The 16,781-nt window shown below is 42.3% G+C and overlaps 1 protein-coding gene across 2 annotated transcripts in view; it reads right to left on the bottom strand.

The window, feature by feature from the left end:
• CABLES1 (Cdk5 and Abl enzyme substrate 1) overlaps positions 1 to 16,781 on the bottom strand; it is a 71,437-nt gene that overhangs the window by 36,478 nt on the left and 18,178 nt on the right. For both annotated transcript variants that reach the window (XM_071418226.1, XM_071418221.1), the window contains exon 2: positions 1,190 to 1,261. In XM_071418226.1, coding sequence (XP_071274327.1) covers positions 1,190 to 1,261 — 72 coding nt within the window. The remainder of the gene's footprint in view (positions 1 to 1,189; positions 1,262 to 16,781) is intronic.

Here is a 16,781-nt window from a genome sequence, read left to right as displayed (position 1 = left end):
AAACACCATCATGCTGCACAGGCACACCCCAAGAGGGGCACCCCATCACTTTGCCATTTCTGCCTTCCTCCTGCTAGTAAAGGCCTTGAGATTCCCTCACCCTCTGATTGCAATTAGCCTTGTTAGATTCTTCACAGGAAAGTGGCACCAAGAGAGACATTCTACCACCAATTCTGCAAATTAGCAAGTAAAAATACTGCCTGGCAAACTGTACTTTGTTTATATCTTTTACCAATTATACATGTTTGAATCACTTATGGGAACACTTCATAACATGCTGGTAAGCATGCAACAGTGAGCTTTGTAAAAATAATCAAGCTTTGGTAATAAGCCAATTGGTACAGCCTCTGCTATTCTTTGCTTCGAGGTAAGGAGAGACAGCCAATCTGCATGTGGATAAACAAGGCTGCAGGCTAAACACCAATATAAACCAGCTGAATTACAGGTCCTAAGATAAAGAGGCACTCAAACTTGGGCTGCTGTCTTGCAGAACAGCTGACCTGGAAGTATTCCATGCACTGGTCAGATTACTGACCAGCCAGTTTCTGAGCTGTTAAGCAGTTACTCCATTTTCCATCACCCCAGAGGACTGCCTAGAGACTAATTGCTGTGGTCCCCAGAGGAGGAAGCTGTGGTCTCCCAGAAGCACAAATCAAACCACACTGAAGCGGCCAATATAACAAGAATGGGAGCAGTTTTATTAGTGGGGTAGCAGTCACAAACCTACCAGCCAACACACAGACAGCAATGCTGGTAACCAAAAAATAAGCTTGCATGTGCTGAGAGAATAGATAGTAAACCTTCATTAAAAATACTAGCCTTCAAAAACTTACTGCATTAATCCATCTGTACATACTTTTTAAATGTACCACAGATGTTAGGGTACTACTAACTAGGGGCTAGTCATTCATATTGGTGACAACAAACTTTTCTATTAGTCAAATCTGGCATTTTAATTCCTGACATTTCATCTAAATACTGCCTTTTTGTTTAATGACCTAAAGCCAGGGAATGTGCAATTCATATCAGCCACCACCTCGCAGGGCGTGTGAAGTTTCAACACTTTTACTCGCTATGAAGGATATCTTAATGTGAAGACCCAGCTAGTTTTCAACATGAGGAGGGAGAGCAAGCTTGCCATGCCTGTGCTTTAGAGACAAGAAGCCAGAGAGAGAGTAAATAAAATGACCTCCGCAGTGGGGCATTTTCCTCGATGTCCTCCAGAGTCTCCAGAGAAGATCGCTGGGAGATCAGCCGACGTCTGCAGAGAAAGCAGAACACAAAACATCACTGCTGATTAGCGGGCACAAGGAAGTCCTCAGAGCTGTTACTGAATAAAGATCACAAACTGCCCTTCACTAGCCAAGCCACACCTTTGGATATTAATAAATTTTGTTCTGTTCTGCTTATCTTAATCTGTTTGATTCCACCCAGAAGCAAACTTACTCCATACAAGCTGCTACAGCACAGCAGAAGCTTCAGCTTTGCAACAGCTCCTCCTCAGTTTGTGCTTCCCTTCCTTCAAGGGTTTAACACCCATCTAACACAGTCCCACATATGCTGCAGTACAGCTGGCAACATTACAAGTATAGAGCTCTGACAAAATAATGCAGACGTAGATCCACAGAGACTGCCTGTCCTTCACACTGCCACAGGGGCACTTCTCTTTGCCCCTTGCACTTTATACCAAGCAATTGCCACTTGTTTCTCCATGATGTCCATCTCATCACTCCTGTGAGGAGTGTCTGAAGTGAGATGATAGTGCCAGCGACACTGGTTATAAAGCAGCAGTTTAAACAAAAGCTCTGACCATCCCCATGAGCAGCACAGGTGAGCTAAGCTCTGTTTTAAACCATTTTCCTATGTCTGAGTCACATCCTTCCTCCACCTTCAAAGAAATAATTATGGAAATCTTAGCGTTACAGGTGTTCTGGCTGTTCTAGTATGCAGGGAAGATACCCCAGCACAGGCTTTGTTTCAGCAGCCATTGCTGCTGCACAACCTCCAAACACCCTGACAGCAGCACAAAACAAGAACTGCACCCAACCCTCCACAAAACCACAGTAAATACCATAAATGAATGTGTAAGACACGGCCCACCCTCAGGCACACAAAGAGAAATTAAGCTGGCAATCATTGAAGCTACTCCGTCGTTGATGGGCGTCAAAGCAGCTGCAGCAGCCAGCAGAGCCGTGGCACTGTGCCCCTGCACCCGGCTGGCAGGAGCTGTGCCAGCACCCATCAATCCCCAGGGCCATGGCTGAGGCACAGAGTACCTTCCAGTGACTTCATGGGTATGAATGACAAAAGTCTTCAAAGACTATCACAGTTTCTTGCCCAATTCCCACTGAGCTGCCTTACTCCCTTCATCGGCAAGCAAAGAGTTTAAAGAATGTCATGAGCACTCCTATAATCTTGAAAGGTGCTCATTAATTTATTTCTGGGCTGCATTTTCACAATAAATTGTTTTTTCTGTTGCCAGTGTAAGCAGTTTCTAATCCTTCCTGCAATTCCCTTACCCCTCCAGTTGTGCTGCTACAACTGTTCCTGCAGCCGTGCTGCAAATCTGATTACCAAAATGTTTTTCAGTTCAAAATAACCCTGAGGTTCAGTGATTCCATTTGTTATTAATTCAAACACCAAATTTCCATTACTAACCCAGAGACAACACATTTCAGGACAATTTGAATGAGCATGCAGCTTCTTCTGCATGCCTTAGAAAATCATAGAAAACCCCTCAAACAATTTATAGATCAACTAAGCGTGAAGCATAATCCTCTTAGGAAAAATATGCAAACCTAAATCCCCTCAGGCTTTGTCTAAACTAGGATTTTAGAAGACCTGGTGCAAGATAGGATACACCTTCAAAATGCTAAAAAAAAGAGCCTACATTTCAGGATGTGCTGGCATAGACAAGGAAGAAGATACCAAACACCTGTCTCCTGCACCCATGGGTGCTCCCACAGCTCCATCCATAATCACAGAGGACACAGGAATGCTTTTACTGAGAGAAATTCAGATCAGGAGGAGCTCCTCCTCCTTTTTCAGTTTTACTGATCCATAAGCAAAAGCTGGAAGTTTCAAGTACCAGCACCACTGGTAGATGACGTGGCAGATGATAGCTGTGGGCTTTTTAATACCTCTTTATACATCATTAGCTTAATAACACAAATAATGGCATGCTCCCATCTTGTGGTGTTACAACACCAAAAGCATTCTTGGCATGTTGTTAGTCAAAGGCAGATAAACAATGGTACAACCTTGCCACCTTCTACATACTGGATTTATCAAATTAGTCATGCTGTATCTCCTGTAGATGCCAGGTGCTAGTACAGCACCAGGTGCATATTCCAGCTGCCACTGAAGCCTTTTTCCAAGAGTCTCCTTGCCCAAAGTTATGCACCATCCTCAACTTCATTGCTGATAGTTTGTCAGACACAGGTTTGAATATCCTACGTTTGCATCTGTCATTAAGGCAGCTGCAGTGGGTGGCAGGAGCACACACAACTGCATTTCACCAGCTGGTCATCCAGCTGCCTGCTGGGGTCCTCTGCCTTCCCTCACTGCTCTCAGCTTCTTAAACCTAGCACCAGGGATGCTGCCTCCTGATTTTTGCTTGCTAACCTCGAATGCAGCATAGGCTGGATGGGAATCACTGCCACCCCTCACACCAATTTTCACCAGTGCTGATTTTGCAGCGTTTTGGGTACCTTACATGGCAAGTGAGTTGGCACAAAGGAGTGGGGGAAACTCTTTGTTCACCCAAACTTGGGAAAGGAGCACTTATATGTGAGCTCCCTTTCAATAGAGCATGATTGCATAACTGGATAAATCCCACTGGGATAACTGGATAACAAGCATAACTGGATAAATCCATCCAGGAAGAAAGGAAGAAAACACACTTAAAAGGCACTGACACAAGGTAGCAGTGAGAACAAGGATATCCACCCCAGCCCCCAAAACAGCTGAAAACTGCCACATCTTTCACCTCTCCCCAGAATTATTAGTTTTAATCACTTCAACTCCCAGCACTGTCAAAGGAGCACCAGAGAGGTGGATTTGGAGACTCTGTTGAAATCAGTTCATACTATACAGGAATCACATTCTCTTTTCACCAAAGAAGCTCAGCTGCAATGAAAGATATACAATTATTCCACTTTATCTTAAATCTTTATTTCAAGGCCTAATTAAGATGACCTAAATACCAGTATTTTATAAGCTTTCCACAGCTGGATATTATACTAGAAATGCCAACTAATGAACCTACCTGCTGTGAACAAAGTCACATCCTGTGCCACACACACAGGAAAAAAAAACAATTCTGGAAAAGGAAAGCTTTTGAAAGGATCTTCCAGGAAATACAAGAAAAATCAGTTTTCCACTGACTTCATTAAGAATTAATCGCCTCAACTGGTGTTTAGTATTTAAATTAATCATCTTTCTCTCTTCAGGCAAGCAGCCAGGATTTGTCTATAGAACTCCTAAAAGGGTTATTTTTCAAAAATTGATTAGCATGCTATAGCAGCTGGTATATGTAGACACTTGCACTGAAATAACGCAAACTGTTTCATACCACACATCACCATCATTCTGATGTAAAGCTGTGTTGATACCTACTTTGTGTTTAAAAATGCCCTATTTCAATAATAATTATGGGAAAATCGTTCTACTGTGGAGAAAGAATATATGCAGAACAAAACAAAACAGCACTGTGTGACTCACACAGGATTCAGGCTTTGGGGTAAGTCTCTAAGCAGATGCAATTTCAATATAAAATGCTTTAAAACTTTTGTAGACTAAATGTCAAACTAACACAAAAAATACAATTGACCTTAATAACCAAATTAAAGATGTTTCAACAAAAATGTTAATTTCTCCTAGTCCATAGAAAGCCTTAAAAACTTCCTCCTAGTTTTATCACCACATTCAAGGTACACCAAACTCACTCCCTACAGAAAAAGGCAGTTCAGTGCTGGAAAGATGACGACCTCCTCATTCTAAGCATCAGCCCTTGCAGAACAATGGTCACAATCCCATGCAACTTACAGACTTTTTTTGTTTAAAAACCATATAATATCACTTTCCCTTCAACACCTACCTAAAATACTTTTAGTCTGTTTCCTTGCTGTTGGTTCCCTGTACATGTACCCAGAAATAACCAGTACCCTGCAATCAAATTCCAAGTGCAGACCAAAGAAAAAAAAACATTTGAGAGAGACATTTGATGCCATAGTATTTTAAATGGCTGTTTTCTAAGATATTCATGACTCTGCTTGCATACTGGATTTATCTTTGACCAGCTGTCGGAATCTCTGTGGAAGTTTCTTAAAAGCTAAAATGTTGTCTTCATTTCCCCTCTCCAAAGTCATATTAATATGTGGCTCAATTGCAAAAATTAAATAAAATACGAGGGAAAAAAAAAACCCAAACTAAATACAAGGAAAAATAAAATAAGGCATGTCTGTACCCAAAACAGCAAATAACCAAAGCAAGCAGACTACAAATATATTCACCATAACCACCTAATCAATCAGTGGAATATTATCTTTGCTCTCAGCTACTGCAAAATAGTCAGCTCAGTTATGTTAAACATACAAAATCTTAAGCCACATAGACAGGAGGTGATAAAAAAAAGAAGGAGCTGCAATCAGAACACTGGATAAATTCATCCAGGAAGGCAGGAAGGAAGGAAGGAAGCAAATGATAATCCAAGAGATAAGGAAAAATAAATCCATGTGTAATGACTTTCTAGCACAGATACAAAACCAGGAAGAAAAAGTTGTGTTTTAAATACAACTAATTTCTGTGAAAGTTGGGAGTGTAATTTCCCCCCCTGCTTCTGTTAAAATCACAAGCCTGTAACAGCCGAAGCCAGCAGTGTGGGTGCTGCTGGCTCCCAGAACAAAAAACACCCTTCAGGATAAGCTTCTTCACTTTGTCTGGAACAACTGCATCCCTTCAGAGATGCAGTGGCATGGGACACACAAGTGCCAGCCATCTGAATGCCTGCTGGCTGCATTAATGCTGATGGGAGAACTTGGGAGGACAGAGACATTTCCAGAGCTGAGGACTGTTGGCAGTTCCCACATCCTCTGGGCTACCTCCTCCCTTCAGGTGGCCAGGCAAAATCACGGGACAGAAACCTCTGGGCTATTACCTTCTGATCACTGCGTTTATCCTAATGTGGCTTGGAAGCATCAGACAAGCACAGGACTGCTCCACACTTTGAACATGTTGGGTTCTGTACTTCCACTGTGCCTTCGTCACAAAAGATGTATCCTACACACAGAAACACTACCCTGGACAGGTGCAGAAGGGGAGTGGAAAGAAAGTAACCATAAAACTTACAGTGATTGGGAATGAGATCAGGATACCTGTAAGGGTACCTCAGGACCTGCCTAGAGGTGCAAGTGAAGGGTCTCCCTCTGCATCCATCTACCCTCTGAAAGGTGCCAGCTCCAGACTCAGAGGTCTTGCCCAAAAGCCAACCTGTCCTTTGCAAGCACTCCCTGAGGAGCTACCAAAACATACTCTGGACTTGCAGTTCCCATAGGTCAATCCAGGCAGAGCATCACCTTGATCCTCTATGGGAACAGCAACACTAGGGGCTGTTTCTTTTTCATTTGGGATTCGTATTATTCCTTCCAGCACCAAAATGGTTTGAACAGTAAACGGAAAACAAGGAGAATATTCAACGAGATCTAAGATCAGGCTTCCATGTAGTAGAATGAAAAAAGAAAAAAAAACTACTAAAAGTAAATAATATATACATATGCTATATATTACAGTATTATGGCCACAAACGTATCTTGCATGCTACTCTGAGTTTTGAGTAAGTCATCACTTGCCATTCTCTTCCCTGACTCCTTTGGAGTTGGGTATGAACAGAAGTGCAGCTGCTGGCTCTCTCCCCACTCTGTGGCCAGGGGAGTAGGTATAAGCAGAGCTGCCAGACAGAGGCCATGCCCTGTCCCCAGCAGCTCCAGCCCCTTTGTCACTCCAGGAAACTTAAATTCCATTTCTCTCCAAGTCCTCCTCAGCCAGCCGGCCCAACGCCTCTGCCCAAACTCCAGGGCTAAGCTGAAACAATTAATTCACTCTTCTGAAATATTATACAAGACATCAGCTGTGAACGAATCCCATTCACTTCCTGACCCCTGACTTCATGCCCCAGCATGAACCCAGATGAAAGACCCGCTAATGAGTCACCTCTCACCCTCCCTCTGAAGTTTTTACTGGGATTCTTATGTCCCAGCTCATTTTCTTCCTATCTTTTGCCAATATTACAGGAAGACAAACACAGGAAAAACAAACCCTGAGACTATTGAAAATTATTAAGGGAAATAGAATTTCCAGGAGCTACCCAAAGCGATATAAAGCCATTTTTAATTGTGTGCTATCATAATTACACAGCAGAGCCATTATCTGCAAAGAACATCAAACTCCATTTAGGACTTCCACACCGTGCAAGTATTGTCAAGGCTGCACACAATGGGAGTTAAAAGCATCTGGCACATGCTGAAAATGGGTTATTTTGTTAATTCAGCAGCCCAACCCAAACACACAGAGAACATACTGAGAGCCCTCCATTTAGCTGTCACCTGTGTGCAGGCAGGATGCCAACACATGCTAAGACTACAGCTTTCTGCAGTGGGCTGTGAAGAAAGTCCTGGAAGCAGAGACCCTGAGCTAGCAGGACTCTCAACAAGCTGCTTTCCTGGGATATGCACTGCAAGGAGACAGACCTTCAAATCTAGTGATAACTAGGACAATAATGCCATGCAAAATGTCTCCATCGACCTTTCGGGCACAAGCAGGAAGATGGACAGAAACAAAGAGATGACAGGAGAGTATGGCATGAACATGGTTCTATGCTACACCCTCCTCCTAAACCAGGGGTACCCCCTGCACTCAGTATTTCACCTATATTGTCATCCTACTCCTTCTCCAAGCCTCATCCTCGCACAATATCCAAGGCAGAAGCTCTGAAATACAACAGTACTTGAACTGCTGCCTCCTGACCTGTCTGCACATAATATCTCAACATGAAAAACACTTACACTGCCATCCCAGAGGTAGAATGTAGGAATTAAGTCAGAATGAGAAAAGAAGTTAAGAAACAATGAAGAAAATAAACACGGCGATACTGAAGTATCCCACCAACCTTTCACAATGCAACACAATGCTCTGTTCACATATTATTATAAAGCTTTACACACACGATCCTTCAAATAGCACACAAAATTCTAACACAACCCTGTCCCAATGTCCCAGAGGGATCATCTGGGTCTCATTAAATCAAATATAAAATAATATCAGCACTCCAAAGAGATAAGGGACTTTCACTACAAGTGCTGAGTGGCAAGCGGTGTGTGCAACTGTGCAGAAAAACAGAAGATATGGGAGAACAGGATTTTTGGGCTTTTGGGGCTTTTTTAGCATCATGGACAATTCAACTTGACACACTATCAATCTTTCTAGAAGACATGATTTCAAAACATAGTGAAGGGGAAACAACTCCCAGCATTTCCCAGTCTAGGGAAAACAGAAGAGCAATCACCACACACGTTGCTAACTCTGGGGAACATTTAATGTTCACCTCCCCCAGCAGGATTCCCAATTCTTCAAAGATGTATCTTGTTTGAAACCTACCATCATGGTTTAGTGGTGGATTTGGCAGTGCTTGCTAATGGTTGGACACAATGAACTTAAAGGTCAGTCTAAATGATTCCATGATTCAGTGATGCTATCTTCCCTCTGCAGGCAGCTGCCTCTGCAGCCAATCCTCTTGCTGTTGGCTCTGCCCAAGCCACAATGAGGAGCTACAGCCACAATTCAGTAAGATTCATTTACACACAGCAGAGCTCCCACAGATGCTGAAGTGACAAAAATCTACATCCTGTTACCTTTATCCAGTGATTTACAGATTCACTGTCTTCACTTTACTGACTCTGCAGCAGTGTGATAGCTTTCAGAAGGCTTCTGTGCAGTGATTTATTCTGAGTATGCCCCAACACTGCCATAGTTATATTTTTCAGAACAACCATTACCTCATAACCTAACACACATTATCACAGTAAGACATCAATGGGCATCAGCTTAATTGGAGACACTCAAAACTAGGGAAGAAGCAAACAACAAGATTAATCATCTGACCTTATGAAAACAAGGATGCTTGCCAAAGCAGATACAATAGCAGTGCTAAGAACATACAAACTGTCCATCTTTACGTCCTTTTGTAGTAGTAAAACCCACACCCTAACAGCCTTTGTTGGATTAACATGAATCTAACAGATTCTTCATGTATCATTTATCCCTGACAAAACTCTGTGCATTGCAAAACAATAAATACTGTGTTCTGTTTAAAAAAAAAAATTAAAAAAGCAGTGTTTCCCCTTAAACACCATATCCCAGGGAAATGAAGCACCAACTTTCAAACCAAGTATTTGAGAAAACCACACGCTGCCAGAGCGTGTGCAAGTCTCTAAAGTATCAAATCACAAAATGTTGTATTCCATAATACCCAAAGTCCTATAATTAACTAAGAAACTCACTTGCAAGTCAGGGCTAAATGCAGTAGATACCAGAAAACATGGAAACATAGACATGCACTGCTAAGTCATCTGAAAAAAAAAAAAAAACCCTTTAATTCTAGCCTGCATACATAACCATGCAATTAAAACTCCAGCCTCTTCCTCTTTCATTTGAGGTGTTTTTCAGGTTATCTACAGCCCAACCTCATATCCCTGTCTTGCTTCCAGACACACATGTGCTGTCTTGGGAGAACACACTCTGCAATCCCAGATCTTAATATTCTTAGACTTAGAAGAGATCTGAACATACAATTAATTGCACTGCTAAAAAATATATCCTAGACACTGTGAATGGTCTGAATAGAGTTCTTGACAGAGAAAGAAAAAGCCCCTGTGTGAGCAGGACACAAAGAACAAACAAATAGGAGAAAGCTTATTAGCATGAGGCATTTGGGCATGAGATATGAACGCTGGCACAGGTGATGGCAATCTGAGCATTCACTGGTGAGTACTTTCCATTTAGTTCTGGCTACACATGCTACACATACCCCTGGGATCAGGCACTTTTCCCAGCATCTCATTACACACCCAAGAGTCACTGCCCTGCTTTCCCTGGCCATTCACTGCTGAAAAGCAAGCCTATGCATATTGTTCAGAGATTAGCTATCATATTGGACAGCTTAGATATCTTAACTTTTTGATACCTGTGATAAGGTGAGACAGTCCAGTGCCATAATTTTAAATATTATTACATCTACAGGAATTAATGCCTTGTTGCTTGATAGTTCATACATGGTCAGTTTCAATGCCAAAAGCCTTTGAGTACAAAAATATGTATTTACTTAATATATTGCATTTGCTTATGCTTTACTGAGAAACATATTTGCAATACAGGAGACATGTTCCAAAACAGAACCACAAGATCCATTATCAGGGTAAACAGATGCTTACTGCCCAGGAGAACTGCTTCAATGTACCAATGAGCTTGTGGACATGAGTCTTGCAGGGGGAGAGCTCAGTTCTTCCCTGCTTGTCTCCACTCTTGGAGCCACTCAGCATTTTTCACCCTGGGAAAAGCAAACACCATCCTCTTTCCCCCATCCCTGCCACCACAACTGGGCATGGCATCTTCCTGTCACTTTGCCATGGGGTTTCTGCTGGTTAGCAGAGGGTTAGATCATTTTCTTCTCTCTCTTTTGAGGTCTTTTGCTCAGCATGGCTTATGACAATTGGCTCATTCCCAGTCTGAAGTTACTCTCTCCTGGTACAGAACTCTAATAAAAATGTAAATGTTTTCAAAATCCAGTTTACTCCACTGTGAACATTTAGTTCTGCAAGGTGAAAGACCAGACACAGACTGAACACCATGGTTCAGCCTATCACAGGTGCACAAAGACTACTCATGGTTTAAAAGGTGACATTTAAGAGATTGGATCTCCTCAAGGAACCCTTGTTTCCCCCTACTTCCAGTAAGGAAGTATTGCAGGAATTCTCATAACACTGGCAACATTTGGTTGTGAGCTGCATCATTGCTCTCTTTGAAGGTATGGTGGGTACAGTCCTCTCCAGTATTTAGAGAAACTGGCCAAGAAGCCTCCCCACCTGTTTTCACAACAGAGAGTACCCAGCAATCACCCTAATGAACAATTCATTGACTTGGCAAATGGAGCCTGCATCTGCAGACAGGGGACTGCCTTTCCCAGGATCAATACGCCCCCAAGAGCACACATGGCAATGGGCTGAGGCCAGAGGCCAGAAAGCACCTCCCCAGCTCTCTGCTGAAAACAGCCTCTTTGCAGGGCACCATCCCCACTCACTCAGAGAACACATCCTGCTCTGCCACCCCACAAACAGCTGCATGTGCAGACTTGAATGGTTTCCAAATTTATGGCCTTTTATTTTCCTATATTCCCCACATACTGCCACAGTGCTGGGTTATAAAATGCAATCTGAGCAATCTCCTGCTTAGTAAATTATGTAATTACTGGAGAACTGAATTTTTGTGGGTGCCAACAAGTTGGCTGGCTAGGAAATACTCAGCAATGAGATATTAGTTTTCAATCAGTTTTTGGGGGGAGAAAAGACAAAAAAAAACCTTCAAGAAATTTGGACAATGCCCTTAACAACATGCTTTAACTTTTGGTCAGGCAGTTGGACTAGATGATCCTTGCAGGTCCTTTCCAACTGCAATATTTTATTCTATTTTATTCTAAAAGCAGATTCATTAACATCAGAAGTGAGGAAAATCGCCAGAGCACTCTGTTAGACTGCGTCTACTGATACTTTATATTATCAGAATGATAAAACAGCATCTCATAGTGACAAAGCTAGCCAACAACAGTTTAGGGGACTGATATTAGAATGCAGCACAAGACACAAATTTCACTTTTTCTGTATTTCCTTCCCTGTCTTGGTTTCCTCATGCTGTGCCAAAAGGATCAGAGGCAGCAGCTCCGGCAGACGCAAGAGCAGGCAGCCACCTTAAAGCACCCCTGATACCAAAGAACCTCAGTGATGATTCCTGACTTGTTCAGTGTCTTGCCAGTCCACTCAAAAGATTTGTTGCATCCATACTATGCAAAGAGGAAGGGTAGAGGTTGGCTGACCAACCCCAATGTTCGCAGTGATCCACTTCAAATGTGTACTGAGCCACCAGTTTGATCTAGTCTATAGAGCATACAAGCAAATAAATAGATAAAGCAATCATTAAAGCAAAATAGCCAACAATTAACTGCAATTACAAACCCATCTCCTGGTAGAGATGATTACCTGGAATGGGGTCACACCCTGACCTTACAGGAAGTCTGGAGGACCTGAGTTACCAACCTCTCCCTGTCACAAACAAACACCACAACATTAGGCTATGATGAGTTTATATAACCTGTGCATTACTTCAGACATCTATACACTCAGGAAGTGGGGGCAAAAAGTCCAAAAATTACTGTAAGGTCCCAGGACAGGCAGTTTAATAGTGCATATGCCTCCTCCTCTTCTGAGGCTCAGGAGAGGCAGGGATGGCTTCCATAATCCCACATTTGATGAAGGACATCCCCTTGTCAATAGCTTTATAAAAAAGCATTCAGGAGGACATAAAGCACCACTCCACACACCAAATTTTCCCCGCAGTCAAAGGTGGCTGCCTGAGGTCTCTGTCTCCAAGTATCTGGGAAGCACAGGAGCATATCACAGCACCAGACCTGAAAAACACCTGCCATGGGGCTCTGAGCTGATGTGGTGGTTGGTTCCTCCAAAGCTGAGGTGTGGTCCACTGAGTTAGTCTGAAATGACCTAGTTTGAGTGATTTCCAGGGTCTGGAAGAGTAGTGCTGTGGCTGTAACTATAGCCATGCTAAGCACAACCTTAGGCAGACCTTTGGATGGCAAATGCCATGACTGTAGAGGCAAAAACATATTTAATTCTTCCTTAGCGGAGACCCTTTTCTGTGGGTGCTTTTTCTTGTTGGTGTTTAATTTCTTTATATACATGCACTTTTTAAATGGCTTTAGGAAGAAAAACCACTAAGCCAATGCAAAAATGGATATATTTGATTTTAAAGGCTCTGCCTATCTATGTGGAACAAATCAATCACATTACCATTTCCCTGGGGTGAACAGGCATACGGATAGAACCTATGCGGATGTAAGACTTTCAGTTTTTCTGGTCTCCCCCTCCTCTTCTCTTAATCTCGGCACTTCCACCAGCAGCCTTTAGAGACAAAGGGTCTGTAACTTTTTTTCCGAGTTGCATTATGGCCTAGTCCTCCCTCAGTCAGAGGACTTTTCTTGATAACATAAAACAAGGCACTTTGTCATCTGACTCAGTGGCAATTTTAAAGTTCTGCAATGAATTGCAATGAATTTGCAGCTCATTAGCAATGAATTAAGTTGATGAAAGGTCACAAAGAACCAAGGACAATTTTTACAAAGCATCTCCAGGCAGTTTTTCCAGACCATCAGCTCTCTTTCGCTAACCCAGGAACACATCTCACACTCTTTAGAAAGCCAACTGCCTGTTTCCCCATAAAAAATTCCCAAAGTATTGCCTAATGAAACACACAAAGAGTCCTTCTCATGCTATGGGAACACATTTCAGGATTCTGCTCACATGTTTTTTACTCAGGCTTGCTTTGATGTAATAGCAGGGGAGAGAAATTTTGAAGGATTTACAGATTAATCAGCCAGAGCATGGATGTAGGTTAGGACTACAAGAACTGTGCTCCTCTGGGATAATATCTGCAGCTCAACTTACCCAAGATGAAATGAAACGTGCTTTGGGAATGCAAATGAATTAGGATGTCACAAAAAGTAATTCAATTTGCAGCAGTGGGGTTTTGAATTTGGTTAGTTACATACAAGACCTTTATTTAACTGTAAACCTGGTACTATACTTACTATGATTTCCAATTTGAAATTCATTTTACTGCTATTTTAAAAATCAGGCCTGATAACTACTAACAGATTTTCAGGTCACGTCTCTATTATATATATATATATAGATATATATATATACGTCTGTGCCACTGCACACTTATGGATGCACAACAGATCTGTGGGATCTCTCACACATAAAAAAAAGGGTAAGACTTTCATTCATTTCACCACTGTGGAAGAGGTAAGTGGAACAAGACAGCTAATTAGTCATTCTCCATTTCAATCCTCGATAACCACAAAGAGCTTGTTTTTTTACTGCAGGCATTGTCTTACATCAAACAATTTGTAGATAAGAAAAACCAGTTCTCTTCCTGAAGGCACATACGCCAAGTATTTTGATAGAAAAGATGAAACAGCATTAGAAATTAACTGTAACACTTCTTCCCTTCCCTAGCCACCAGAGTATGTCCACTAGGACACATTGCTAATATACAACTATATTATCCAGACTGACAAATTTTGCACAGTCTGCTGTTTTGGTATTACAGAGCACAAGCCATTAATAGCTGACTGTCTCATTCAAATGAAACAAGACAATTATCAGCTGTAACTTACACAATCAATAATACTGCTGCCAGCATTTTCGGCAGAGATTTGATTCTTTTATAGCTCATTTGAAGTCTTTAGGGAACGTGTCATTAGTACATCTGTCCTGCTGTAAACATAATTATCATGCTAAATTCCATTTATCATGCTGATCAGGAAGCACTTTCTATCAGCCTTTCAGACTGGGAACACAGATAAACAGGGAAGGGAATTTGACTGCCCCAGCTATGAGGGAGTGTGCTCACTGCCAGGACCACTGCCCTTTCCAGCCAAGCTGTGGGAATTTTCTGAATAAGCACAAGACTTGTGCTGACCTCTGACTTTGGGGCACATCACGTTTGAACTTGGGGAACATCCTACTGGACACTGCTTGCTTGTAGCATTAGTTGATTTTATGTTCTCCTGTAATTCCTTGCTCCTCTCCAAGAGCACACTTGTAGGTGGTTCAGGCTTCTGGAGCTGCTGCACAGGGAGCAGGCAGCAACTGGAGTCACCATCATCATGGCCCTTCATGACTAGCATAAATCAAGTCCATGTCACAGACAACAGGCAATATCTGCTTCAATAGAGCATCACTTTTAATACACAAAACTGGGCTGGGGCCAGGTGTAAACAAACATCAGTTAAACACATGTCAACAAACAGTGCTGAATTTTGGCTAAAATGGGTATGAGGTTTTAAGAAGTGAATACCATCAAGACTTATCAAACTCTGATACCTTACATGCAGAACAGCCCACAACTGCAGGCTTGGTGTGTAGAGAAACTGTCTTCATGGACAACTTAACCCCCAGAGACCTGCACAACATCCTGACACCAAAATAACATTAAGCAAAGGTCAGTCCCTGCAAAGACCTCCTGCAAACTACAGCTTCAAATTGGTTTAAAACAGCCTCATTTATACTAATGAGCTGATGCTGTGACCAAAAGGCACCATGCTGCTTCAGCCATCTACCACCCCCTGCATCACACCAGCAGAAGGTCTCCTGCAGCCAGCCAGGTAAGGGAAGCACACAAACAATTAGTGATCAGCTTCTCTGGGGTTTTGTGAGGGAGGAAAAGATCTGCTGTGCTCAATGGGATCAGCACAAAACGGTCCTCAAATCACAAGAAGTGCTTAACTGTTCCTGCATCCCGGGAGGTGCTCCCATAGCTGCTGGCTGTCCTCACACCTTCCTCCACTGCACCTCCTTCGACCCAGCCAGTGAGCAGCATCTACCACAGTCACAGGGAATAGGCTGGACTGCTTTAAGCTCAACAGACAGAGATGCCAAACAGGCCTGTGGCTAATATTGGTCGCATCCAGTCTTTGAACCAATTTTTTCCCATTGGTTGAAACAATCATTTTTTCCCCCAGTGTTTAAAAATTGCCTGACAGGACGTAAGGGACCTGCGGATGCCCTGAGGCTGATGGAATCGTACTGCTGCAGCAAAGGGCAAAGAAGGAGGAGACCAACTCCTGATGATATCAGAAAGCAAATGTTGTTTCAAAGAGAAATTATTTGACTGCTGATAAATATGTGATAAAGTTATGGGGTTTTTTTAAATATGGGAGAAATTCATAAATCTAATTCAAGAAAACTGCCATTGCAGACTGACACTGGTACGTGCAGAATAGCTGCATGACCACAGAAACTCCTAAGTTAATCTATTGAGCCATTATGGACTGTATTTTAGGCAACTTATTTCCAGATCATTCTGATTTTTCATTTAATTGTATTAAGACAGGGTGACTGTGAGAAATGAGTAGCACAATGGTTACATCAATTACTCTCTTTAAACTTGAGAATCATGCATATCCAGATTGCTTAATTTCTCCCATACATCTGCATTTGCATATCTTTCTTCTCTGAAGAGCTTTCAAAAGCTCAAGTTTTAATCAGAGGACTATTTTTGATCCTAATTTTCCAAGCTGCAGTAAAGCTGCTTCATGACCTAATCTGATGGCAAATGTACCATCATTATACAGTGGTTTCTAGCAAGTTGTACAATAACTAGTCATAATGTTTCTTATTTTTAATCACTGTTACACCAGGTGCCTTGTGTCTAATTAGAGCTATCGATCTGCAGACATTGCTTTAACTCAGATTGGCAGACGACTTGTTGGAGCAAGCACTGCCTGGGGTGAATAAAATACCCTGCAGGGCAGTGTCTGCACAGCAGCCCCCTGAGACACACCCCAGCACACCAAAGCTGTGAGCCAAGGCAGCCCTGCCTCCTCGTGCACCCAGCTCCGACTTTCTGCTTTTATTTTTGACACTATTGGTAGCAAA

This window comes from Agelaius tricolor, unplaced genomic scaffold (genome assembly GCF_023055355.1).
Source record: "Agelaius tricolor isolate 1412-34295 unplaced genomic scaffold, bAgeTri1.0.p SCAF_2, whole genome shotgun sequence".
Classification (NCBI taxonomy): Eukaryota; Metazoa; Chordata; class Aves; order Passeriformes; family Icteridae; genus Agelaius; species Agelaius tricolor.
The sequence above is the reverse complement of the archived record's forward strand: the minus strand, read 5'-3'. Positions and strand labels throughout refer to the sequence as shown.